Source organism: Neopsephotus bourkii, unplaced genomic scaffold (assembly GCF_033783945.1).
Source record: "Neopsephotus bourkii isolate Nb327-2 ecotype Australia unplaced genomic scaffold, CSIRO-AGI_Nbou_v1 NB_1615, whole genome shotgun sequence".
NCBI classification, from domain to species: domain Eukaryota; kingdom Metazoa; phylum Chordata; class Aves; order Psittaciformes; family Psittacidae; genus Neopsephotus; species Neopsephotus bourkii.
In genome coordinates, this window is record NW_026902090.1 from 2,674,558 (window position 1) to 2,700,454 (window position 25,897).

At 42.7% G+C, this 25,897-nt stretch overlaps 1 protein-coding gene across 4 annotated transcripts in view; it reads right to left on the reverse strand.

The window, feature by feature from the left end:
• The window catches only part of SH3PXD2A (SH3 and PX domains 2A), a 257,343-nt gene that overhangs the window by 16,999 nt on the left and 214,447 nt on the right, over positions 1–25,897 (reverse strand). For 3 of the 4 annotated variants that reach the window (XM_061372608.1, XM_061372607.1, XM_061372610.1), the window contains 3 exons: positions 15,816–15,929; positions 11,279–11,362; positions 1,170–1,287 (listed from right to left, as the gene is read on the reverse strand). In XM_061372608.1, the coding sequence (XP_061228592.1) occupies positions 1,170–1,287; positions 11,279–11,362; positions 15,816–15,929 (316 nt within the window). The remainder of the gene's footprint in view (positions 1–1,169; positions 1,288–11,278; positions 11,363–15,815; positions 15,930–25,897) is intronic. The other variant, XM_061372609.1, reaches the window with a different exon arrangement.

The following is a 25,897-nucleotide window of genomic DNA, read 5'->3' on the forward strand; positions in this document are numbered from 1 at the left end:
CCTGCTACCTTTATTAGCCTATTCCCTCTATGGGAACATTAAACAGAAGTTAAAACTAAAAATTAAGAAACCCCATAACTCAACAGTATCAGTTTTCTAAGTAACGGACATCAAGAAAAACACCAGCACTGCTTCAGTCAGCATTTTCATAGTCCTCATTCATAGCTGATAAATCAAGCAGAATTCAAAACAAAAGCAAGTTTTGGCTTAAGGAAGGAAAGGGGAAGAGATAATAACTGCATTTACAAGCTGAATGTAAAAAGATGACTAAATGAGATGTTTTTCACTGCCTGAAAGAGAAGCCTGTGCTTATAAGCTACCTGTAGAATCACATCTTGTTTAAAGAGAAATGGGATTTCACAGCACTGGCAGATTCACATACAGATACAAAACAAGGGGCAGAACCAAGAAAAAGCACTAAACCTTAAGTATTGTGTATGCTTAGATTGACAAAGCTCTCAGCAAGTACTCATTCCTGACCTTATATTACTATCTAAGACATAGCTAACCTACATCCTCCCCATAAGCATTTAAAAGGAGGATTCTTAAGTCACAATTATCTTCTATGACAAACATATAACAAAGTTTGACACACAATGATAACTTCACCTGCCCTCAGAATCCAATCTCTGTACACTGGGAATATCTAAGGTGGACAGGCAGAAATCAGGCAAATTATTTGAGACCACCAATAAGTATGGACAAGAGCTATAGCCAGCAGACTGATCTCTTCCACTCCTGAAAATAGCACTACCTCCCCCAGACAGCTCAAGAGATCACAATCAGCCTTTCAGCATTGCTATCAATAGATTTAAACATGTTACAGAATAACTCTTATACCGGAAACACATTTAAGTTACATAGAACAGAAAGCTTTGATAGGTCTCACTGATCTTAACTTAGATACGGGCTTTTAACTTGAAGGAAAGAAAATAATCTACAAGTTCAGGAATTTCCCCACTGGAATGGTTCACAGCTTTCACAGACACTGCAGTGTTACTTTAACCACCATTGTATCATCATAGCCTTTTCTTTATATTCCTTCAAGAGGCATTACAAACAATTTGGACTTCCTTGCCTAGCTACAGAGTAATTTAAACACTAAGTGAAGGATCAGAAAAGCTCATTGTCACAGTTTCTGCAGCAGCCTGGCTGCATGGCTTCTTTACCTTATGTACCACCATCCTTCCAGGTTCTTTTGGATGACCTCCACGGTGACCCCTTTCTCGAACCCAATCTCATCCTTCCCCTGGCTGGCGTACGGCTGGATAGTGACATATTTCTCTTCTAGTGAGGGGAGAAAAGGCAACATCAGTTAGGGTCAGAATTAGTCCAGCTGTTTTTCTGCTCTGCTTGCTTTTAAACTGTTATGCAGTGATTACGTGGAGCCGTTACTAAAGGCGGAGCCCTACTCAGGGGCCCACTGATTATTTATGCTGACGACATGATAGATAATCAGCCCCTTGCCACTACCCTGCTGCTGATAATCACAAAGTGCTTCCATGCCAATAATGACACAAAGTCCCCTGAGAGCTTCCCCCTGCCTTCCCACCCCCACCCCCCTCCAAGTTCCTCGAGCGGGTAAGGGAGAGGATTTGAAACTGGACTGAACTCCCATACTGTAACTTGACAGAATCAACCTGGCTGCCAAATCAGCCAAGCGTCACCGCGGGAGCTCCAGCCAGTTGGCTCTTGGAACACGCACATGGCTGCAGAAAGCATTGTGTTACTGAAACCCTAGCCCTGCATCCCGAGAAGGACTGATCCTCCCCAACTCAGAGGGGCTGGCCCATCACACTGCTCTCCTGGCACCTCCCAGACAGCACATGTCTACAGCAACAAGCTTGAAACAGCATTAAAAAAGTGATAAAGGAATAAAGACATTTTGCATTTGACAGGAGACCATACAGCATTTGTACTTGTGAGCTGTGAAGAGCTTTGCATACTTTTCCTAGACCTCACTCCAGAAAAATAGACTTGCGGCAGTGGTAAACAAGGGCCAGAACTAAGACACACACTTCAAAAGCACAGGCTAGTTTTAAAGTATGGTGTCTGAGCCAAAAACTCAGCATCTCTGTTCATTTGCAGCATCTATCCCCTTCCCAGCCAGGCAGGGGTCAGTAGACTTCCTAAGAGCAAGCCAGTGAGCAGAACAGAACATACACTTTGTTAGCATCTTCCTCCACCCACCAGGAGTCATCTACTGTGGCATTTCCATCACGCTCAAGGTCAACCTTCTCCATTAGTTTAAAAGATTACAAATGGCACTGAAAACATGAACTACCAGCCTTGCTCTACAGCAGCAGACATGGAAAGCGTTACCATGCCCCTCTCCTGAACCCAAGCTGCAGTGCATGTAACAGCCTGAGTTTCTGTAGCTAGATCAAAGGGAGGGAAGGCAAGCAATAAAGTGCACCCTCACCAGCCTTCCTAGCACTTTCTACTGGCAGTCACAAGGCATGGCCAGGAATAAATAGTGGGTTGTCAGGGCACAGGAATGGGCAGGAAATTAAGTAAATCCAGAGCTCCTGATCGCTGCAGGACAAAGGAGGTAGGAAAGGTTGCAGCAGCTTGAGGCAAACACTCTTCTGGAGAGAGTGAAGCAGACCCAACCATCTGTTTGGCTCTGTGGCTCAACTGCATTCTGTTCCTGGGCAATGCATGGAAACTTTAAAGAAAAAAGCTAACCATTACTGAGAGAAAGTAAGAAATAATACCTCAGAAAGGGTGAGGGGGAACGTTGACAGAGCATCCGGTAGCAGAAAATTCAGCAAAGCTACAGCTCTGAAGTCGACCTCCCTTGATGAGTCACATTTGGATCCTTACAATTCTGGTCAGGTAAGACCTGTCAAAACCTTTGCCTCCAAGAGGAAAATACTGTCTCCTGCTGCTTTAACTGTCCTATCACTGATAACAAATTCCAGCTAGTTTGTAATTAGTACTATCAGGATATGACACCATCCCCACAGAAATACTCTATTACAAGATGGGGTCTGATAAATGAAACCTAGCTAATGAAACCTGGCTTCAAAGTCGCAGGAAAAGAGGAAATCTCTTTGAGAGGAAAGCCCTTTAGGTGACTCCTCCGCATATGGATGAAGGGCTGCATGGAAGTAGGAAGGGAAGAGAAGTTTTCCCATGAATTAGAGACAATCAAAAGTGTTAAAAATCCATTTAGAGAAGAGAGGGTCCTACAATGTTTTTGTTTAGCAGTTCTATTTGTAAGCCTACAGATCAAAAAGGGAAGCCACCATTACAGTTTCCTCTTGCAAAATGCCTTCATAGCAAAAACTACAGCCATTTCCAAGATTACACGTTTGGCTTCTTTCAGTAGTGCAGTGGCTACCACAAACATACATGAGGTTTGTAACTTAAAAACAGTATTATGGAGATACGGGCCTCCTTGCAGTCAAAGGGTGATTTTGCTTTGTTTCTCAAAGACCAGTTGTTTCTCTAGCCCGTGAGATAGTCTTTACACCAAGATTTGCTTAAGGGAGCAGTGGAGCTTTCAGTGGCTGTGTTACTTAAGACAACTGATGCAGGATTCAACATATCAGACTACTAGTCCAGTCTTTAAGAGAAGATATTTTACACTTCATAACTGATAAAGTTACTAGAAAGAGGTATGAGAGAATCAGGAGAGCATCTGTCAGTAGAAAGACACTGCTCTGAATTACACTAACAAATCCGAACTTTCATGATGGTTTCATCCACCTACAATGACAGGCAGTGGTATAAGACACAAGTCACTAAACCATCCCAGACCTACCATCAAAGTTGTATGCCCAGATCTACAGAGAATACAGAAGTGTTTAATTTTGATTCATTAAATTTTGATTAAAAATTACCAAAGGAGGGAAAAAAAAAAGGCAAACAAAAGTATAATTCATATTCCCCAGCTGCAGCTTCTATTACATCAACTTCACCATTGAGGTCAAGTGGGCAGAATAAACTTTACTACATGTTACAGAGTACATTCATCAGCCAAAAGGCTACACCTTGGAAATAATGGGATGAGAATCCTGCTACACTTCAATACAGAAATAGCATGAAGGCACCCTTGTTCTTAGCACCTGACACCAGGAGATCTGTTAATGGCTCAACTGGCTAACTTCACTTATACTCCTTTACCCCATTTTGCAGGTCAAAGATGCCTCCCCAGCTAAACTGGAGGAGGTATCTCTATTGAAAATTCAACTGCACTAGTAAATCTGAACAAGGCACACATGAAGAAGCAAAGTCTGTTTGGCAAAGGGCTACAATCTGTCACATCATGTTATCCAACTTCAACCCACTTAGCTTAGAAAGGAAGGATTCATACATGTCATTCTCCTTCCTACCCAAACAGAAACTATTTAAAACAGGCACAGTAAGAACTTCTGCACTGTTTGGGCTACCCAACTCAGGCACTTGTAGCTGTGCTCTGCCCAGCCCTCCCAGAAACCTCAGCTGCCCCAATGATCAGTGCACTAGCTATTCTAAAGCCTCACTTTCCTGTCAATCTTTCTATTCTTCCCTTTCTCCTCCCCAAATAAATGCAGGCTTCTATTTCACTTTGCTTCTACCCAGTCTCCTGAAGAGAGACAGTAGAGGCTTGGGGCCACAGAGACAGATCCTGATGGATCACTGGGAAAACAGTGCGGACAGCAGAGAACAGCTCCCATGTCCTTGTAACAGCCCATTTCCCTTTCTTTCCTTCATCTTGCCTTGCACCCACCACGTCTCCTTGCTCAGTTCATGGCTCTTCCATGAGGTGGACCTGAAGCCAACCTGGCCAAGGAAAAGTCAGCATGACCCTAAGTCTGGTTTGCTTCATTGCAAATCTGCATGAGCATAAAGGAGAAGGGGAGCTGCTGGGAATGCCTCTTTTAGTCGTGGCACCACAAACTCTGAGTAAAACTCTTCTTTATATTAAGCCAAGCCAGTTTCAATGCAGCTTCACTAAATTTTGAGGGAAGAGGCCTATTTCTGAGAGTGCTGGAAGCAGAGTCAAGGCAACCCATATGAAACTTGATCTAAGCCCAGGTTAGCACAGTTTAAGTGTGCTCACACATCATTTCCCACCTATTTTAAGATGCAGCTTAATAAAGTGCAACTTTTTTGCATAAATAGGATTTGTAGCACAGCTCTTAAACCATCACATGATTTACAGTAAAGCAAGATTACCTGTAGGCACCTTGGCAATGCTTACCAAGTAGTAAAAGGTCACCTTTGCAGCCACTGGGGACTGAAATACTACTTCTGTCTCACCCAGCCTGTTAATAGCTATGCTACAACATACTGGTTGCAGAAAAACAAGGGATGCCATATTTAACTTGTTACATTTTAGCAGGACTTAATGTCAATGACATTTATTTCCAGATAATGGCAGACCATAACAGAGCTTTGCATTTTTATCTTTTGTGTAAGACTGCAGCTTGTAATTAAAGAGCCAGCAGATGCGTCCGCTCCTTCCTTCACACTGCCTTTACACAGCATAGTAACCAAATAGGTTTTCTTTTGTTTCACCTGATGTATTTCTGTCTACTAGTAAAAGGGGAATCTCAAAGAATTTATAAGGATTGAGCATGGTGTTTTCCATATCAGGTGACGTGTTAGGACACCTCTCCTACAGGAAAAGCCTCAGAACAGTAAAGATGAAACTTTGTCTGTTCCTGAAGAAACTGTGCCTAACTATTTGACAGAGCAAGACACCAAACTTGTCAGCTTCCCATCTGTCAAACCAGAATTTCAGACTTTGCACGTGCGTTTGCGCACACACATACTACATATTAAAGTTATGAGGTGTCTTGAGAAGGCAACTTGGTCTCTCCTCCGGCTGTCTGGATTTATACTTACTGTCAGGTCAAGGAAAGCAGACCTATGGTTTTACTGCTTGAGTTGTAACGTAGAGCTTCAGTAGCACTTTCCAAATCTTCGTGATTCCCTTGGCACTGGTTATTTCAGATTCTTCCTAGTCTATCACCAAGGTAACGGTTCCTTTCCTCAACATCTTCAAAATCCTCTATCGCTGCTGCTCCTCACCACCAGAGCCCTGAGCTGGCCTTTCAACCTCCTTTGTACAGCTACTGCAGTCACCTCCTGCCTCCTCTGCTACTTTCTCAAAGGAGCAAAGCACACTGCTCTCACCAAAGGCTCTTGGCATAGCAGCCAGACTTTGGTCTTTACCAGGTACTTTGGTACCTCAGCCAGATTCCTACCAAGTGTACATCAATTCAGTTGTCTTACCTCAAATTTTTAAGCTTGTGTGATGTGCCTTGCTTTAATATCCAGCTACATGCTCTCACACGTTCTGCTCCCTTCGTATTTCTCATTCCTCCAGATCTTTCCATCTTTTCTCACTCAGCCCCATGCCTTTCTTATGATGCCTCATCAACCTAAGCAGGCTCCCTCCTCCATGGTACCAATAACCCAAAACTCTCAAATCCTTTCTAAAATAAGCTTTACCTAGCCTGACTTCCTGCCTTGCCAAACAAGGCTGGCTTTAGCCCTTCTCGAAAAGCTTTTAAAAATACCAAATAAATATCACTTTCCACTGTGAAAAACGTTTTGGTCATAGTAAGATGCATGCCAAATTGCCACTTGCCCAGGTTCCTTTGATGCACAAATCTCCTTCTCTTTGTTTAGGCTGTAAACTATCTGGGACAGGAACCTTGCCTTTAAGCAGCTAAAATACCATGCACGTTTCCAGCCCTGCCTAATCAGTCTCATCTCTCCCAGGCAAATGGCCAGCGCTCAAACGTTTCTGCTTCCAAGTTCTGAGCGCCCCGTTTCACATACCTCTCCTTCACCTATATTTTATAAGTTTGCTCCTTTCTGCCTCCATAAAGAAGTGTGGAAGTTATCTACAGCGCTTCAGGAGCCAACCAAGTCAGGGAGTCATTTCCTTTGCTCAGCTAGTGTCTGTACATGCCCCCAGCTTTCTGTGACCCCATCCTTGTTCGATATGCCAGTAGGAGTGGGGGATAGGGTTTGAAATTAGCCAATTAATGATTTCTCAGCAAAATGCAACAGCTCCAAACCTACGTCTTCCAAACCACAGAAGAATTCTCTTTCAAAATACTTTCCCCTCAGTCAGCAGTCTGCTCTCGCCCTCCCCCACTCCTCCACTCCCCCCCCCTTTGTCAGACCTGCTTCTGGAAAAAGTCTCACTGTTCCAGAAAGCGATGCATTAATTCAACATGGACTTTGTTTTACTTGTCTAAATACGCAGCGCAGAAAATAACTGTCCACAGTTATCAAATGTGTTCATCTGCAGACAGGAGCTCTTCAGCCTTTGTTCCTCATCTGCAGGCCCCTCACCCTCTTTTTGGTTTTAAACAACAGAAAACCTTGTGCCAACAGATAGAAAAGAACAACAATGACATTTCTTCTGAACAGTTCTGTACTGCGCACGCTCTTTCTTCAACCAGCAAGGGGCAATAAACATTTACTACTTTCCTTGGAGCACAGAGGAGGGGAAAAAAAAACCCAGATGAAAAACTAAAAAGAACAAACCACGTCTGAAGCCGCTCTGTGCTGGTTTGATTTATGCACAGCAAAGCAGCCTTGTGCTGCAAATGACAAACACTTCACCAGCGTCAAGGAGAAGCAGCAAAAAAACAGTGGAAACAAAGAGAGAAGGCCTGTGGGTAGTGAGGGGGCTGTCAAAGAGGGCAGAGCAGCTCTGGTGGGATGCAGAAGCACACCAGCCAGGCTGTATCACCAGTACTGATCAAGGGTTCTTGCCACAGCTAGAAAACTGATTGCAGAATGACTCAGCCAGGGTAGGAGATGGGGTTCAAGTATCAAGACCAATTCAAGATAGGGTTCAAGTATCAAAGCCTGTTGGGTTACATGACTGACCTCTGTCTACGCCCCATCTCCCACCATCAAGCTCCCGCTCTCCATAAGTTACGCAAGTAAGAGGAAGACCTATAGTTTCCAAATTCTAACTTTAACTCTTTCACTGAATAGCTTATTTTTTTTGTGCTAGCAGCTACTCTTAAGTAACAGGCTCATTTGGCAGAAATTCAGCCCATATGTCACTATACTGTTGATATGAATAACTTTAAAGTACTTTCCCGCATTGTAACAGCTCCAGTTGAAAGTGTTGGGCATAAAACCAAAGCAGCAATAACTTATGTCAACTATCTGGCATATAAAACAGGCATGTAAACCCCCTCTTTTCCCAATCAAAATTGAATAGCACAAATGACTTCTCATTAAATTAGCTTGTAAACAATCCTAAATTATCTTCCAGGGGAAGTTCCAAATAGATGCATGTGTAGAATTACCATTTTACCCAGCACAAGGGAACATGAATTCTGCAGCTTGGAGGTCTGACAAGTGTCAGGACTGAGGAAAACTACAAAGGTTCAGACTTCTCCTTACAATTCATATTTGTATTACTGGAGTTTCGTAATGTATAGACAAAACTTTAGAAAATGTACCACATTTTAAAACATTTAACATGTAAAAGAAACAAGCTCCGCAGCTACATAAGAAACATAAACCAATGTAATCTCTTAGATCTGGGTACACCATGGACCATTTTAAAGAGGAAAGTTTAGCAACAAATGCCATCTGTTTCTCTTTGTAAAAACAGACTACAGCTGTTCTCTTTGCAGATTTTTTTCAGCTTTAAGAAGGAGCACTACCGTGATATTCAATACTTTGTCCTTCGTGTTTCGTATTCATGGACCCAGTAAGATTTCCCTCAAATATCTGAAGTTCAGGGATGCTCAGCCTTTTGAAATGGCTTTGCAAAGGGTAGAGGTAAATATGTTGTCCTTGATAATTCTCCCCTGTTAGGTAGTCTGTAACAGGGAAGCAAGCACTCTTCCCTTCCACACTCAGGCTTTCCTGGTGTTTTTAATATCCAAGTCCCTTAGAAAATCCTGGTCTTCAGAAACAACATGGAATTCCTTCAGTTCTCACTTTAAAGTGATTCTATCATAGACTTAGGTGATAAAAACACTTTTATTAGTGGAACCTAAGCATAAATAGGAAGGGAAGCATCTCTTACAGCTTGCTTTTAAACTCCAGTGACCTCTTGGAGCTAACCCAACAGCAGGGACTATCTTGAGCAGAATATCACTGGGTGGGGAGAATTGCAGCCAAAATGTTTAATTGAATTTATTTCCAAGAAAGAGGCCAAGTGGGGAAGGGGAAGCTGTTCTGCCTGCATTGAACAATTCTGGCAAGCTCCTGGTTGAGCAGCTCTTCTAGTCCTCCTGGGCTTTGGAGCAGGGGCTTGAGGGTTGGCAGGGGGTGTGTGTACACTTCATGCATTCTGTCATTTCAGTGCAAACCCACCCAAATTTGGCCTTGTTAGGAAGTCGTTTGGGTTGGGATGAGGGCAAGAAGGGAGAAAGAATCTCTTCTGACCTCATATAAACTGTGTTCGTTTAGAGAACAGCAAGCTGGACACCCAGAGAGACTTGTACTTTCAACAACAGCATTTTGGAAGGCATAAATGTCTGTACAGACTACAGCTGTGTCAGATGACAAAGCCACTGTCTCCAACCTGTCCCCAAGTATTCAAATCACTTCCTTTACTTCCAATAAGCCTCCTTTTTTAAAAAAGCTCACTAACCTACTATTTCAGATGACATCAACCAGCTTGTTTTTAGCCAGCTTGGACAGCTGTGGCTGAAATGCATTGCAGAGAGCTTATAGAAGCAGCCCAGCCATGGAGGGTGCCCCAAACTTTGAGATGTTGCAGTTTGTGCCAAGTTCAAGTGCCGAGATTTAGTTCTAGATAAAGCACATGTTCTCCAACACACTCAAAACCCCAGCATTGCTTGGTCCTAATAGGGGAGAAACTTACGGAACAAGAAAAAGGCAGGGATGGAAGAGATTAGGGGAGCCTGTGCTGGGGAAGACTGCCAGAGAAGACACTGTCAGAGGGCAGTTCTGGAGCTGAATCCCACAAATGGTGGGCATAAAAGTGAAAAAGATAAAAGCTGGGAATGCAGTTTAGGTCCTCAAATTTTACCTCAACACTATGCTACAGGACTGATCATGCAGTTTTAATATCTTATGGAGCTTTGTTTGTGGTATTGTATGAAGGATATATTTGTTTAAACTAGTAAACAAGCTGTTTAGAAAACTGATTCCCAGAAATGATCCCAATTAATTTGCCTGGAAGTATCTGGCAGAGTTTGACAATGCAAAATAAGTAGCTCCCAAATTCCTGTGGTACAGAAACAAGCACAGGTTCTTTTGCCTCTGAGGAGTAGTTCCAGTTGCTGCAGGGTCTCCAGTAGGAAGAACACCCTTCTCGTTACTTTGGTTTCATCAACAGTATTTTGAAGCAAATGAAAAAGGTCACTGAGAAGTTGTATGTGCTGCACACACGAGTCTGCAAAAAGAACCACCACCAAATCCAGGAGAAGACAAATTTGCTACTTTTAAAGTACACTGTCTCCTTAGCAGGAAAAGGCACCTTTTCCTCAACCCAGAAGCTTCTCTTGTGGTTACATTTGGTTCCATTGCCTCAATAAGTTACAGAAGTGAAAATTGTACTTCCCCCCACCTCTTCCCATTTTGAACTGTAATGAACACCACATCTGGACAATCTTGCAAGAAGAGTAGAAGGGGATAGAAAGGGGTACATTTGCTCTTGAGAAGATGATTCACACGCACCGAAGAAGTGCTTGGGTTGGAAGATACCTCGGACTTCACCCAACCACAGCTTCAGAACACAAAGTGCTCTCCCCTCCAAAGGCTCAGTGTCAGACCAGCAAAGCTAATAAATAGATACTGCTGCTGGTGGTCTTTTAAACACCTCGGACTGACACAAAAAACTCCCAAAAGTTCTGAAGGAGTCTGTCTTTAGTACCAAGCACTGCTTGCAAGAAAGAGCAAGCTGAAACTGGAATGCTCATCTTTCCACTCCAAGCACTTTTCCAGCGCACACATCTTTGACCATGGCTTTTGGCATTCTTCTCATTTTCACAGCCCTGAAATATCACTTGTCCTTATTGAGGTAGGAAAGACTGAGTATAAATGTGCCCAAAGTTAAAACACAACAGATGTGAGCTTCCCGAAGCAGCGCAAGGAGTCAGACTGCAGAGTTACCTTTGATTATCAGCATCCAGCTCTTGGGGTGCCTAACCCTGGTTCCAAGACACCCTCATGCTGTCATGTACAAAATCCACATCTGAACTCTGGAGCTTTGGCCTCTCTCTACCAGAGTGCCGAAGATGCAGACCCCGGTACACCACAGCCAAAGCTGCAGCATGGCTTGTGGTGCACCCTTAGAGGCTGGTGCCATAGGAAGCTATTAATTCACCTCGACTCTGCTGCCTGTTGACTATCCCTCCCAGCGTCCATCGCCGGTCCAGGCGCCTCAGGTGAGCCTTGCGTCGCTTAGAAACTAGTTTGGAACATGGAATGAAAAAATAAAAACAAAAAAAGGAAAAAAAATGATGGGAAGGTGAGGAATAAAAATAAAACATGGCATTTGCAAGCACTGGTCTTGTTAACAGGAATGAGTTAGGTGGCGTGCAGACAACTTGGTTTAGTTGATATAGTGTAGTGGAACAAGTTAGATTATTGAGCCTGATCAACACAAACCACCTAGAAATGTCATAAATTGCCACTCTTGTTATGGCTTTCCTTAGAAAAAAACCTAAAAGCCAAAACATGCACACACCCCAAAACAAGATGTACAATTTAAGGCTGCTTGTCCAAGGAGGTTGGATCAACATCATTGCTGTTGCACCTCCTAGTTAGGGTGCACGATCTTTGGAGGTTTCAGTCTATAGTGCATGACATAAAAAACAGGGCTCTAACCCTCTTTAAGCAAATTATTACACTATAAACAAAATCTAGGGGATAAATAATAATTAGAAAAAGAGGCAGCCTGTCTTGTGCGAGTTCACTTGTAACAGGAGCACTCAGGTAAAGAAGCCAGGTGGAAAGTGTCTGATGTCTCCTTGTTTATAACATGACTCAATCGCTGCCACAGCTAACTGTCACAATCCAAACTTCTAATATACTGATTACAAATACAAGAAAAAACCTAACCTTGCAATTACTGAGCAGGCTCAAGAAGCTAACAAGCCAGAACTGGGAATTAGGTACACACTGAAACAATAATTTATACTTAAATTATAAACAAAGACAAGACACCTATGGAAATGGCATTGAGAGCAGCTGTGCACAGAGGACACCACTTTTGCTGGGATTACATACATAGAACTATTCAGTGCCTTCTTGTGAAGGTGTGAACAACATAGGAACCATTGGACTGCCATATAAACACAGACAAACGCTTCCTTTTTTCCATTCATGGGTTTCCATGCTCTTTTGACAACTACTGCAAGGGTGCTTGCTGCTGCTACAAAGCAATGTGAAGTATTACACTTCAGCTATCACTAAGGTGCAAACACAACTGTTTCGCTAGTGATACAGGGAAACTGTAAACTCTGACATCAATAATCACTCAGTTCTGCTCACATGTACCCATGAGAGCAGACACCACTGTCTTCTAGGATCATGTTCTGTGGACAATCAGGCACAGAAAAATTATCTGATTTGGGAATGATTAGCTGAAGAAGTAAAAAAAAAATAGTAATTCCCCTAGAAGGGGCTTTTGTCTCTTTGCCCTTTATATCTGTCAGGGGCTTACAGACCAGACATCATACCCTGCTCACTCTCCTCATTTGCTCCTGTGTTATAAAGCCTAAACCTTCCTCAGTGAACTGGAGGTGTGGTGAGTGTTGTTGAACAGACCCGATGTCTTATTTATGGTATTCTGTACTTCCCTTTGTTGCCTTGTGCGCCATAGAAAAACCACAGATTTTCAGAGGAGCTGGATTTCAAGCTTATAGATCGCTGTGTTTTTAGCTGGAAATCAGTGATCCTCTTGGAAGCCCCTGGTGGCACAGAACGTGAGCTGTCTTCACTCCCTACTGGTAGAGTTTTTCTTACCAATTGCTTTAACCTGGTGGCTTTCTCCAAATCAACAGGACATTAGACTGCCAGTGACACAAACGCTACACAAAAGGCAGCATAAGACACCTCACTAGACATATAGATTATAGCAGCGAGATAAGTTAAAGCTAAGGTCATGATAAGGCTGCCTGTATTAGGAGATGTCTATAGAAGAAGAGAAGAAACGAAAGATATTGAACTTAAAGGCTTGCAGGAGGGGTGTGGAAGGGGTAGGATTTGCTTCAGCTGTCAACACAGAGCAGTCCCCCACAGCTCCTTGCTCTCACCAGGAGTTTGGAGGATTGAGTCATCCAGCAGCACCCCTTGGACACAGTGGGTCACACAGATCCACCACACACTCTCCTCCTCAAAACATATGACTGCCCCCCAGTGATAGCCCTGTTACATCATGATGCTTTCTTAGGAGTCAGGGGGTTTTTCCCCTCAACAATACTGAATTTTGCCATTTGACCTCAGACTTGGACTTAGTTGATCATATTAGAGGTAGTCACCAGAAAGGTTATTTATCAACAAGTGTCTAAACCTTTGCAGAGACCATTTTAAGATGTTTACTTTAACAGATCTTGTGGCTGCAAATGTTTCTTTAGATTGCTTTCTGAATGTTTTCCAAGCTTTGTAAGATACTGTTGGTCTAAACACAGGCCCAGGTAGCAGTCGACTGTCTAGCCTCAACCTGACAAAAGATGTTGTGCAGGCTTCAGTGCAGGGAGGAAACACTTTTGTCTTTCTAAGGGAACAGACTATTCAAACAAACACACGTGGAAGTATTACTGCTATGTAGAGGCAGCATTATTAGTAAGTTGCATTCAGCACCTCCTTATCTACAAGGGGCTGCCACAGCAGAGCAGACCTCTCAGTCTGCTTGGCTTGTGGACTTGTTCCAGGCTTGCTGCAAATGGAGAGGGCCATGAGGCTGATACAGAAAGCTCCCTGCATTAGTGTTTCTACCCTTTCAAAGTACGCAGAGCACAGACTTCACAGCTCCAGGAAGCAAACATCTCCAGGAGTCACTCTGAAACTTGTATGAACTCTAAATCCACAAGCTAGGGCACTTAATGCACTGAAGTGCCTTCCTCCTCAGTTATACTGGAGGCTCTATCTCCTGGCAAGTTTTCTGTGTAAGTATATACACATTTATAAGCTTTCCTTTAAAGAGAGTGAATCCGAGTTGTTCTTTCCTCTCTTATGAAGTAACTATTAGAGGAGAAAAGCAGCCCAAGTAAAGAACTGTGGGGTACAGGGACAGGACACACAACAAAGAACAAAAGAAGTCTCAGCTTATGTGCTTAATAACAGAAAACAAAGTTACAGAAAAGCAAGCGAAAGTTGGGGCACATCAAAGTAGCGATTGAGGTAATGCGATTACATTTGTCACTGAGATGGAACTGAACAGAAAGGGAAGAACAGTCTCAGGTTTCAGCATGTATGGATTTGGAGCAAGGAAAGGAGCAGGACTACTGACCATAGCTGAAAAGAGCAGTATAATGGATTAAAGGGGACCAAGAGGAAAAAGATAAGGAACACCTCATGGATTTTCCATTACCCAAGAAAGACCGCTGTGTGGCAACAGCCCTGTGTAGAGTATGCCCCAGAGGGCAACGTGAAAGCCAGAGGAGAGCTTGAAATGAAAATAAGGCTGTCAAGCATACATCATATTTAAGAGCCAGGAAAAGGGAGGAAGCTACAAACCAACAGGCAGGGCATTCTTCAACTCTTTCAGAAAAGAGCAGTAAGCTTTTGTTCTTTACTAACAGGGAAACTTTACTAACTGCTTTTGCGTTCGCTAACATGTTGCATCATACCAGACTGGTTACTGGCCTACCAGTCTACAGCCAGTCTGTCTCTAAACCCTAAGTGACCCAGGATATGGGTAGCTTTGAGCAGGGAAAAATGAGCTACAGAGCCAAAGATTTCAATAAGCCACAGATGTCACCCCTTGGGGCCCAGCACAAAGTTATGTTTTGCCTGTGTGCTATCTTAATGGACAGATGGCCACCCCTACACATCTCTAATCCTCCTGCCTGTAAGGAAAGAAAGGTCAGCTGAGTTTTCACATACGTTTTACATAAGTGTCACATCAAGAGCACCTAGAAATTTAGCAAGAGATTCATTAGAATGAAGAAAATAACAATAAAAGTGTCCTTTGTACACAGTTGCTACATGAGAAGTCTATTAAGATGTGGTTAGTCTTTCATAACGGAACAGAGGAACATGTGAGGTTGTACTATTCCATTTCTGGAACCTGAATTTAGCATCTTTAGCCAAAAACCAGCACAGCTAAATGCATATACATGACAAACGGCATCTCAATTCTAAAAGAATGAGACCACACCAAATAAAATTACCTTTCCACACAATCATAGACCATAGCAAGCAGCAGTGAAACTAGTATTAAAGATTAATTAAAAAAAAACTGTAATAAGAAGCAGCCATTCAAGTTAAATCTCACTCTTTCAACGGCCTGTGGCTCTATCAAGCATCTTTTTCCAGTTAAAAGCTTCCACTTGTATAGTTTCTGCAAACAAGCCATGCAAGTTCTCTCCTTCCATAGACATGAAAGTCTGAGACCTCTACCAGAACATAGGGGTTGCACTTGCACATGAGTTGTTTGTGTGATTTTTAAAAGGTATTAAAATGAGCACCATTTCAGCTTTTGAGCCTCCAGTCACACTGACAGCCTAAGCTGCTCACAAACGGATTACAGGCATGGTACTTCAATTTCTTCTGCAACAATTTTACTGATATAAAAGGTTATTGCACTAGATGAACAGCCACAAGTGGCAACAAGAGTTTTTGGAGTTTTCCTATGGGGAAACAATCAGAAAGCAAGCAATACCAGTTTCCCCTTGATAACAAAAAGCTTTCCATACCTTCCCCAAGTTTGGATGTGTTGATGTCAGAGTCATCTCTGGTTCCATTTTGGGATTCCAGGTATGTAGCAGGGACCCAGCCCTGCTCCTCTGCTGTGCTCACAAACCACCAACCTACAAAAAGAAGTAAAGGAAGTTGCTCATTCAACATTAAGAGGAATAAGAACAGCAGGATGCTACAGAAGAGGTAACACAGAGTCAGCAGCTTGGACTATTTTAAGTAGTCTAACCCCCCTAGAGAGGGGTTTAGTTCTATTATACAATTTCTATGAGATACTCTCACAGCAGTAAATGAATGTGCAGGCAGGCCTCATGTGAAAAAAGGGTACAATGCAGCAAGCAGTTCATTTTAAGAAACCTGAAGTCTATCCATGAAAGCTCTGATCTGAGTTCTCCAATTCAATTTCTCAAAGCAAGTCTTGGGATATGTGCATCTACAGTATCAAAACACTTTGTATGTATATAGATGAAGTCACAGAAGTCAAAAGATAGAAATAGGCAAGACTTCAGTAGAAGGGCACATATTTCAAAACAGGATACAAAAGAAGTGCTTCCAGAGCACTTTCCACCACAGCTGTTGTTTAACAAACATGACCTGAATTCAATTCCCTGGGAAGCTGGGAAGTACTGCGCAGAGCAGAAATACAAGAGAAAAGCTAACTGAAATGTGACTTCAGGCCATAAGCACCAGCTATTTGCTTTCCCACCTGAACGTCCAAGCCTCTACGACTATCTACAAACATCTTCAATATTTACCAGCTCTACACAATTAATGTTTAGGTTACATCTGTGGATAAAATTTAGAGGTGAGCCATCTTTAGGGTAAATGCATCCCAACCATAACTACCTTTGCCTCTTTTCTTGCTGGCTACATTGATTTATTGAATCCTCTACTGGTTTTGATGTACAGTCACTCATCCAAGAGCTTGCTGCTCTCAGATATGAGCATAACTAGATTCTGCTCCATTCAGATAAGCTCAGGGTTAAAATGCAGGACAATAGAAAGCCAAGCAGGTAAACCATTTCTGTTGTTTTCTACAATCTCCCAGTCTCCCCCAAAAACGCAGGTTGCTTTGCCAGGACAATGCAAACTATTGTTCAACCCCAGTCTTCCAGCCCCTCCAAAGGGAGCTGAGAAAAACAGCATTTCTAAACATGCAACTCGAAACAGTTAACAGATCTTGATGGCTGTCATAAACCCAACAAATTTCAATGGAGGCTCCCAAGCCTGCAGCAGGGCCAAGCCAGCTTGGTCTGTAAATAGATGGGGCACAAACCCTAGTTAATTTATGGTGGGACAAAGCCCCAGGCTGTGTGACAGCCACAGCCAGGAGACCGCAGCCCTGGGCTCAACAAGGGGAAGGGGGGCTTCACTGGACTCTGCCAACATGCAACTTTCTTTGAAGACAAAAAGTACTTGAGCAATGCTCAAGTGTTCATGCTAAAAGTCACCCAAGTTCATTCCAAATCCTGTCATGGAAGATTTTACCAGAAAACAGTTGTTACAAACTCTCCTTCTCCTCTCTGGGGGCCATGGATGGGAGACAATGTGCCCCAAGCAACAAACCTCTCACTTGCCACCACACAGCTGCTAGGTAGCTCTATTTATTTACTCTCAAACCCCAGACACTGCTCTCCATTTTCTGGACTAGTAGAGGTTTGGAAACTTTGCTTCACAAGGCTCATGGTTGGAAAGTTAAATTTAGTTATTCCCCCTCAGCAGGAGGTGGATTCTCCTGCCATGAAGCCCACAGCAGTGAACACACAGGATCTGCCAGACCGTTTCAAACACACATCTCCATGGTTGTTCCTTATTTTACTAGCAATGTATCGACATGCGTAGCAAACACACTTTAGCACACACTCATAATTTGGCACAAAATGTGAGAAGTTGGCTTTCAGCTGATATAAATCAGACTAGAATAGTTTATGTAAACTCTTCCTCAGAAAGAAATTAAACACAATTGCACAAAAAGAACTTGCCTACACTTAAGAACGTGTGCTGAGGCCAAATTCAAACCATGGTAAAAACGTCTTTGGAGGCCTGGATCTCCCAGACTTGTGACACAGTGCTAGTCCATTTCACAATACACCTCCTCTGGTTTGGCTCACTGAGCTGTATCATGGCCTCAGAGCTGAGTTTAAGGTCTTGTGTTTGGGGCCATAGTGTAACTGAGCCTCCATCCAAACCATCTAAACTGGGCTCCCTGCTAAAAGGCAACCCCTCACCACCACCCCTAGGCACGCATACACATATCTTCCCACTGCTTCTAAAAAGCCATAGCAAGGAAACCTTTCAACTCCCTGATCTTAAGAACAGGCTCCCACATACTGGCTGGAAGTCAAGTCACATTTGAGGAAGGTTATAGTCAAGTAACGCAACCAAATTCATTGCAATATGCAGACAGAGCATGTAACAGTCTAAGTGAGGTTTTAAGCTGCTTTGATTCTTCAAACCTTCACTAAGATTGAAGCTCCTCATCTCCACAGAGCTCATGAAAGTTATCACTTGTTTCTAAAGATTCCCTTTATAAAGTATGTGCAGGGGTAAAGTATATCTGAGAAACCTTCTCTGCTACTGAGAAATTAGCAGCATCTGTCCAGATTGAGAAAACCAGTCTCTGTTTTTGAGTTCTCTTCTTCCATTTCAAGCTTGCTTCTCAGAAGGACAAAAGAAAGGCTTTAATGCAGCTCACTCAATGGCATGTCCACACACACACACACACACAAGGTGTGTTTGACTTAAACAGCCTGAACAACTGAGAAGCCTGAAAAACTCCCAGCAGCACTCCTGGCAGCAGAGAAGTCAAAATCGGATGATGCTCACAAGCAAGATGTTCACGGTCTTAGATTGCCTGAGCAGAGATTGCAGAGGTAGCTCACTCCCTGTGAGGCAAAAACCTGAATTATGATGGCATATCTAAGCCAGGAAATTCAAACATAGTGCAAGAATTAAACTCCTAGCAGAAAATGGCTGAAGCACAAGACAAGTTCCACAATGCAGTCCATGCATGACAGCAGCCAACTGCAGAACTCTGCCTAGCTGATTGTGAAGTACTTGCTCTGCACCATCCCCTCTTTAGAAGGACTAGGGTAGCTGCCATTTGGTCAAACCATTCTTTCTCCTCCTCCTCCACCCCAAGTTCATAGGAGTTTCACAGTTTGCAGACAGACTGACCTTAGTTTGTGCCATTATAATCCTGACTTTCTGCAACCAACCTCTTGTCCCCTCCCCTGCCATCTTTCCCAACCCAGAGCATCACAGAAATGTTGTTAGAGAAGTTGCTTTTGAAACAGTGAACAAAACATTGCATTTATTTGGAGTTCTCCCTCTATGCTGGAATTGAGCTCAACTTCACAATCCATTATTAAAACCATTCTGCAGCAACATCTGCAGAGAATTATGTAAAGTTATCTCTGTGCACTGCCAAGCCAGTCTGAGGTTCATTCTTGCGCTCACACCATCTGTAAAAATTAGGCAGTGCTTTACAGCTTGTGTTAACCCTTACAGATGCCCTTACCTCTCATGCATTAAAACACAACTCTAAAACTGATGTGGCACAGATGCCTAGACCGAGACTTATCAGCCCTCATCCCTGATGAGCATTCAAAGGACCTTTGAGTCTCACAGAAGGCACAGAAGGAATTGCAGCCACTGCGTGCAGACCAAGCTCACCTTGAGCTTTGCAACATTACTCCAAACCCTGCCTTAATACTCATCCAATAATATGATTTTTTTTAAGGTACAAATACAATTTTCTTCCTACATTTGTTGACTCTTTGGTTGTCATCTGTCAGCATCCCTAGCTGCAATAGCCAAGATGCCTCTATACTAAGAATCCACCTAGACTCCAATAACCCTCAGGTATCTTCAGTATAGAGCTACAACAGTTACCAAGAGACAAAAGGTTCCACTTTTCACATATACATACACATGGCAAGATGACGGTTGCCAAACGCATTGGTCGCACGAGTCAATAAATGACTAAAGTACTACAACCGTAAAAATCATATTCTTGCTTTTAATTGTATTCATAGTCCTGTCACCAAAAGCTTTCTCAAAAAAGCAAAAGACTTAAGGCAAGTGTTATCCACAACCTGCACCATGGGAAACTACAAGAGCATAGTTAAAGGACAGTCTTTTAGGCAACTTTACACACATCCTCACCCTTCCACGCTTCAATATTGTCCTTTTCTCCACACCAACAGGAAACCTAGCTATTCCTGTTGAAGACCACCTAATCATAAGAAGCTACAAATCACTTAAAATGAAAATGCATGATTATGCTGCACATTGGTTTCTAATTCTCCTCTCAGCCATTAATTTCTCTATAGACTTTGACTGTCAATTTATGAGCTTAGCTAAAGTAAACAAGAAAGATAGCAACACTGTAAAAGTGATCAGGATGCATGAGTGGACTACCCATTCTTCTAAACAAATACTTAAACAACACTCCATCTCTCAAGAGTCTTGGAAAAATCCCACTCAAGCAGTGGTCTGGTACATTTGACATGGGCTCTTTGGACTTCAGGGAGCTGCTCCCTTTTAAGTCCTTCTGCCTTGGAACTAACTCTTGAGGGTTATTTTGATCCAACAACTTAAATTGTCCTACAAAGCAGTACTAGATGCAATCAGGTCACTTCCAGACCTGGCACACAGAACTTTTCATGCCAACAGCTTATAACTTTCCTTCAGACATGTGCCCTGCTTCATTAAAAAACAGCTAAGGTAAGCGTATTGCTATGTAGACGAAGGCACTTGCTTTTTCCACCCCTCTAGAGCTCTTCCCACACAGTACATGTACAAGGAAATCAGTCGAAATTGGCTTGGACAGACCTCCAAAGAACATGCATAAGCAGAAATATAAAGGCCCCAGAAGTAGCATTTTGCAAGAGGGATTTTCTGCAGTAAGCATATTCTCACACCCACTTCCTAAAAATACACTACAGTGTCCGTATACTGTTAGATACTATCACTGTACATGCTGGCTCTGCTCTCTGTAAAAGGATCCTTCAGCCCGACACACTTGGCAAAGGCGCTGGGTTGAAAACTTTGAATTTATATGAAGGCCAGTGTCTGATTTCTGAGCATTTTGTCCTTAGACTCACAGAAGAGGCATCTTTCTTTTACATACGGAGATATACGCAACAGATCTTCCTAGAGTGGAGCTGACTACAGCTTGGGCTACAGGAGTCTGTGTGTGAGTCACTGCACAGCAGACCAAGGCTGTCATCTCAGGATGAATTATTCAAGTTGGTGAAATATTAAAGGCAGCTTTCATCTTTGAACACATAACGTTTCCAAGCCTGTGTGCACTGCAGACTTCACTGCAGCCACCACTCAACCATGAAGCAACATTTGTCTCGTTTTAAAGATGGAAGCGGGCCTGAAACAAAGACACCCTGAAGGAAGAAAAATGTGCTTGTAGCAGACATCCTACTTTAACACAACTAAGATCCACAGCACAGGTTCACAGCCTTTTACGTGCCATACCCAAAGCAGATTGGCCACATACTAGGATTCTAGCTCAATCATGTTTTATGATCATTCTAGCCAGTTCAAATCCTAAACCTACATGCTAGGAGCATGGTTTGCATGCTCAACCCCACTTCCCATGGGAACCTTATTTTGCAAAGTGCTGCAAGCCCAAATGACTATGACTGATTGCTCTCACAGTCAAGAGTGAATGTTGCTGTCCTGCTTGCAACTACTGTGGTTGCACTCCAGGTACTGAGTGCAGCTTTAGGAACTCAGGAATAAAACTCACCACCCCAAGTTAGTGCTGAACTCCAAGAGGTTTTTTAATTTGCTCAAGAGCCCCACAGCACTGTCATAGGGCAAAGTTGTTCACTTTTTCATGTGCGAAAAGATCATACCTGTCACTCCTTTCATAGTAGGCCAACATGGGAAACTAGAGCTTCTATAAGAGTAATGGAACAGGTTTGTTACCATAGCATTAAAAGCTGAGTAAAGAATTACAAACACTACAGGCTACATTCTGCTCAGCAACCTACCCTCCATACTTAAACTGGAGCGATGCTTTTGTTATTTAGTGAAGAAAGAACACATTGAAAAAGGAAAGGAGAGAGACTGCACACTCCTGTGCCTTGTTCCAGTGTTCAACTAAAATCTACAAGAATACCTACGAAAACATAACAGCAACCAAATCTTAATGGCATCACTTAGGAACCCTGACAACACAAAGCACACATGCAGTGCCCCTGGAAACACTTTTCTTTCCCTCCTTAGGGAGGGCCTGAAAGCAGAACTGTGTTCTCATCAGAGTACAGGCTGCAGCAGGTTTTGCTTAACTTGGTGATGGAAACAACACTTGAGGCCTTTCTGAGGTGAGAGAGAAAATGGAGAGCAGGAGGTGGGGACTTTAAGAAGGCTGGACTCTGTTGATATTTTTTGGCTATTAACAGCCTTTTGCCTTATGGAGCTAAAAGTTGGAACAAAAGGCAAACTGCTGAGGCCATGGTTTGCTCTTCTCTGATCTGCAAATGCTTAGGATTCAGCAGCAGTACAGGGAATCACATTTGTTGCAGTGCTTTGAGTGTTACTGAGTTCAAGGAAAGTAGAAGTGAATCCCAGAGTTTGGGTACTGTAACACATGGGGGAAGAATAGAGTTCTTTCCTGTGATAACTAGCTATTAAGGTGACTAGTGGTTTCAAATCTATATGGTTTTGGATTTACTATCCTAACCCTTCCAGTCTGTTGTCTTCCTTCACCTCTACTAGTTATCTTTTGGCATTCGTAGATGGAGATGTCTCAGCTGTGTGTTAGCATCTGTCTTTGCTGCTGTACTCCAGTTCCTGTGTTTGCAGGGCTGGCTGGCACACAGGGCTCACTAGATGTTAATAAATATCCTGGTTATTGCTGCCACACAGGTTTTTCCTGGACCAAAAGCAGCTGACTAGGTGTGCACATAAGTGCTTGATACAGAGTCCCAAAGTGCATCTCAGGTTCTGGTTTATACATCTAGCTTGCTTGGATTGGTTTCACATCACGTTACATGCATAAACACACGCGTATATACGTGGAAATTCACACCCTGACCTCTGCATTCAAGTACATATAATGCTAGTCTTCTACTGGGATTGGAACCGTGTTTCCTCATACTTCTGGAAAAAGTAGAAGCGTTCAGAACATGGGAAAAGTTCATGGGAAAAGAGAAAACTGGATAATATACAACTCAGCTCTAATACCTTACGTGTTAGATCACTAGTAGAGACGATGGATATTCAGAGTATTAGACAGCTAGGAAATACCACACTGCTGCATGTGTTCAAGCTAGTAGGTGACAAGCTTTCCAGAGGTACACATTTGGCAAATTACTTAATATATTTATCTCTTTTTACACTTGTGACTTCTTGTGTATGTGTGCTTCTTGTGTATGTGTGTAGGGAGTTGTTTTAAGTAAAGCACACGGTTTATCTTTGAGTTCTGATAATACAAACTGATAGTTACAAACTCCAAGTGCTGTATCTGCAAGCTATTTGCTATGGCCCAATTGTTGTTACCCAGGGGTTTTCCCTCCCTCTTTAAAAATAAGGACCACAGATTTGTGTATTGACACAGCTGGAATGAAGGAATCTGCCAAGCACGTTTTCAAGAATTGGCAGATACATCCACAAAGCCATCATAGAATCCAGTACAAATTACATAAGTTATGTCCTTAAAGGAAGGGAGTAAATGCACTACTTATTACATTATCAGTTATGGAAAAGTCTTGGACATTGCCTGTAAATCCCAGATTGAGTCCCATCAAACTCCAGGGCATCAGCTTCCTCTAAATTGTCTGGAATCCTGGGGTCCCCAAGACAGAAGCAGAGGAAAGCATCACTTGCTAAGCCTGCCCATGGCTAAGTCTAAAATACACTCAGCTGACATGCACAAGGTGTTGGCCAGCATCCCCATACCACTGAAATTAGGGGATTTACAAACCAATGAAGTCTGCCGGTATTACAGGCCAGTCAGCACCCAAAAAGATGCAAAAAAACCCAACAACCAACATCTGCCAAGTCTCAAACATTCTAATGTCTTCTAAAAATAAATTTAAAATAATCTTTCCCTTCCTGCTTTACTTGATTTCAAGAACACCTAATGCTGAAATTGTCTGTGCAATGCAAGCTTGCATTCCACATAGCCCAACATGTTTGTGGCTTACAGCCAGAACAAAAGAAACTAAGAGAAGGAGAGCTTTACTCAGAGGAAATATCTCATCAATCACGACAAGGAACAAAGCTATCTTTAGGTGGGCATACTATATTGTGCAAGCAGCCTGGATGCAGCTGCTAGCCTCCAAATGCTGAGTACTGTACAGTAATTGGAGTAAAACTAGATCCACCCATAACCCAACGGCTTTCAAGAGGTTACTGACTTGCCAACATGGTCCTGCCATCCAACCCACAGTACCAACTCAGTTATTACTCAGAAAATACCTGTTTACTGATGCGGATTTTCCTTTTTTTTTCATCAGATCTGCTTGGAAACAGGATTTCCTGTGCAACCTCAAGTTTTGGTCACAGAACTATGTATGAATTTCCACCTTCTCTTGCAATTTTGTTTCTCTCGGAAAGCCATAGATTCACATGCATCCTTCAAGGATGAAGTCTTTGTGATTTTAGTAACCACAAGGCAATGTAAGATTGCTAGAGGGCACACACAGTTAACCACCTATATAAAAGTACACTAAATCTCCATGGGCAAAACATGGTACTGGATAGTATCTTCCTTTCTTCCTTCCTTTATCCTAAAGTTTTCTTTACTCCAGTAGGACCCAAAAGCTGAGCAGTGAAGATACTGACTGCTACTAATGACTCAGTAGAGTCTCAGTGCTCATGTAAGTTCATATGGCATAGCCCGGAGTCTTTAATCTCCTAACTTCCAAAGGGACTTCTGTTCTCCCTCTCTCCTGTGTTTCTATTGTTAGGAAGATGTAGCTCAAGTAGGAAAGTTAAGCAATAAATCCATCCTCTATCATCCTTAAAGCCCACCTCCTTCCCAGCAGCCCATTGTTTAAAAGCTGAAACCTATAGGTCCGAGGTTTTAATGAACCTGCCAAAGTGATACTATAGGCACCATGTTTACATAAATCAGTAAATTACAAGAGCTCCAAACCACAAGTGGGTTTGGCTGGGGCATGGACAAAGGAGGACTCTAGCACACAGCACAGAATAGACAGAGGTGGGCAAACCCATTGCCTTCAGTAAGGCTTTTCTTGCAGAAGCAAGATTTTCCAGAGCCATGAACAACTGATTACAGTAGAGGCATGCAAACAGATGGTTTTCCACCCACAGGGCATAGGGACCTCAGCCCTAGGAGCCAACGGAGACTCTATTAGTCATTACCAGTTGTGGGGTTGTGTTTTCTGTGGTCAGCCAACAGGGTGCAACAGTCAAGCTCACAAGTAATTTCCTTTACATTCACAGGACTTAATCTTAAAGCAAACACATTCTGTGTCCAAGCTTTCTTTAGGAAAACATGAATAAGCTTTCAAATGGGCCTCATAGTAATCTTGTCCAAAGATTACAAATTACTTCCTAGTGGTTTAAAAGAGGTACAGACCCCCAGCCCCAGCTGATAGGAAACGGCTTTCACAGGCAGCAGAGAATAGCCAATATTTACTTCCTGCACAGATTGACAAAAGTTGCTTTTGTTTTAATTTCTTATTCTGAAGTCTGTAGAGAACAGCGCCGGTTGCTTACTGGGAAATGCTATGTGGCTTACTGGGAAATGCTATGTGGCTTACTGGGAAACGCACATACAGTCAGGAAAAAGAGACTCTGTGGACTAGGAACAACCCTAGCAGAGTACCAAATAACATTCCAGGTGCTAGAGTCGAATCATACATGAATTCTGTATTTCAAGGAAAAATACATCTTCCACCTCCAAAGCAGACTTCAGTTATCTCAGGGCAGAACAAAGCAACACTGGACAAGAGCCTGAAACAAGGAACAAAGACTATACTATATCCAGCACCCATCAGAGGACAAAGCAACCAAACAGTGATATATTTCAAGTCTGAAGCATAGCTGAGTCACCAGATAAAAAACACTGCCTTTTACAAACAGCCTT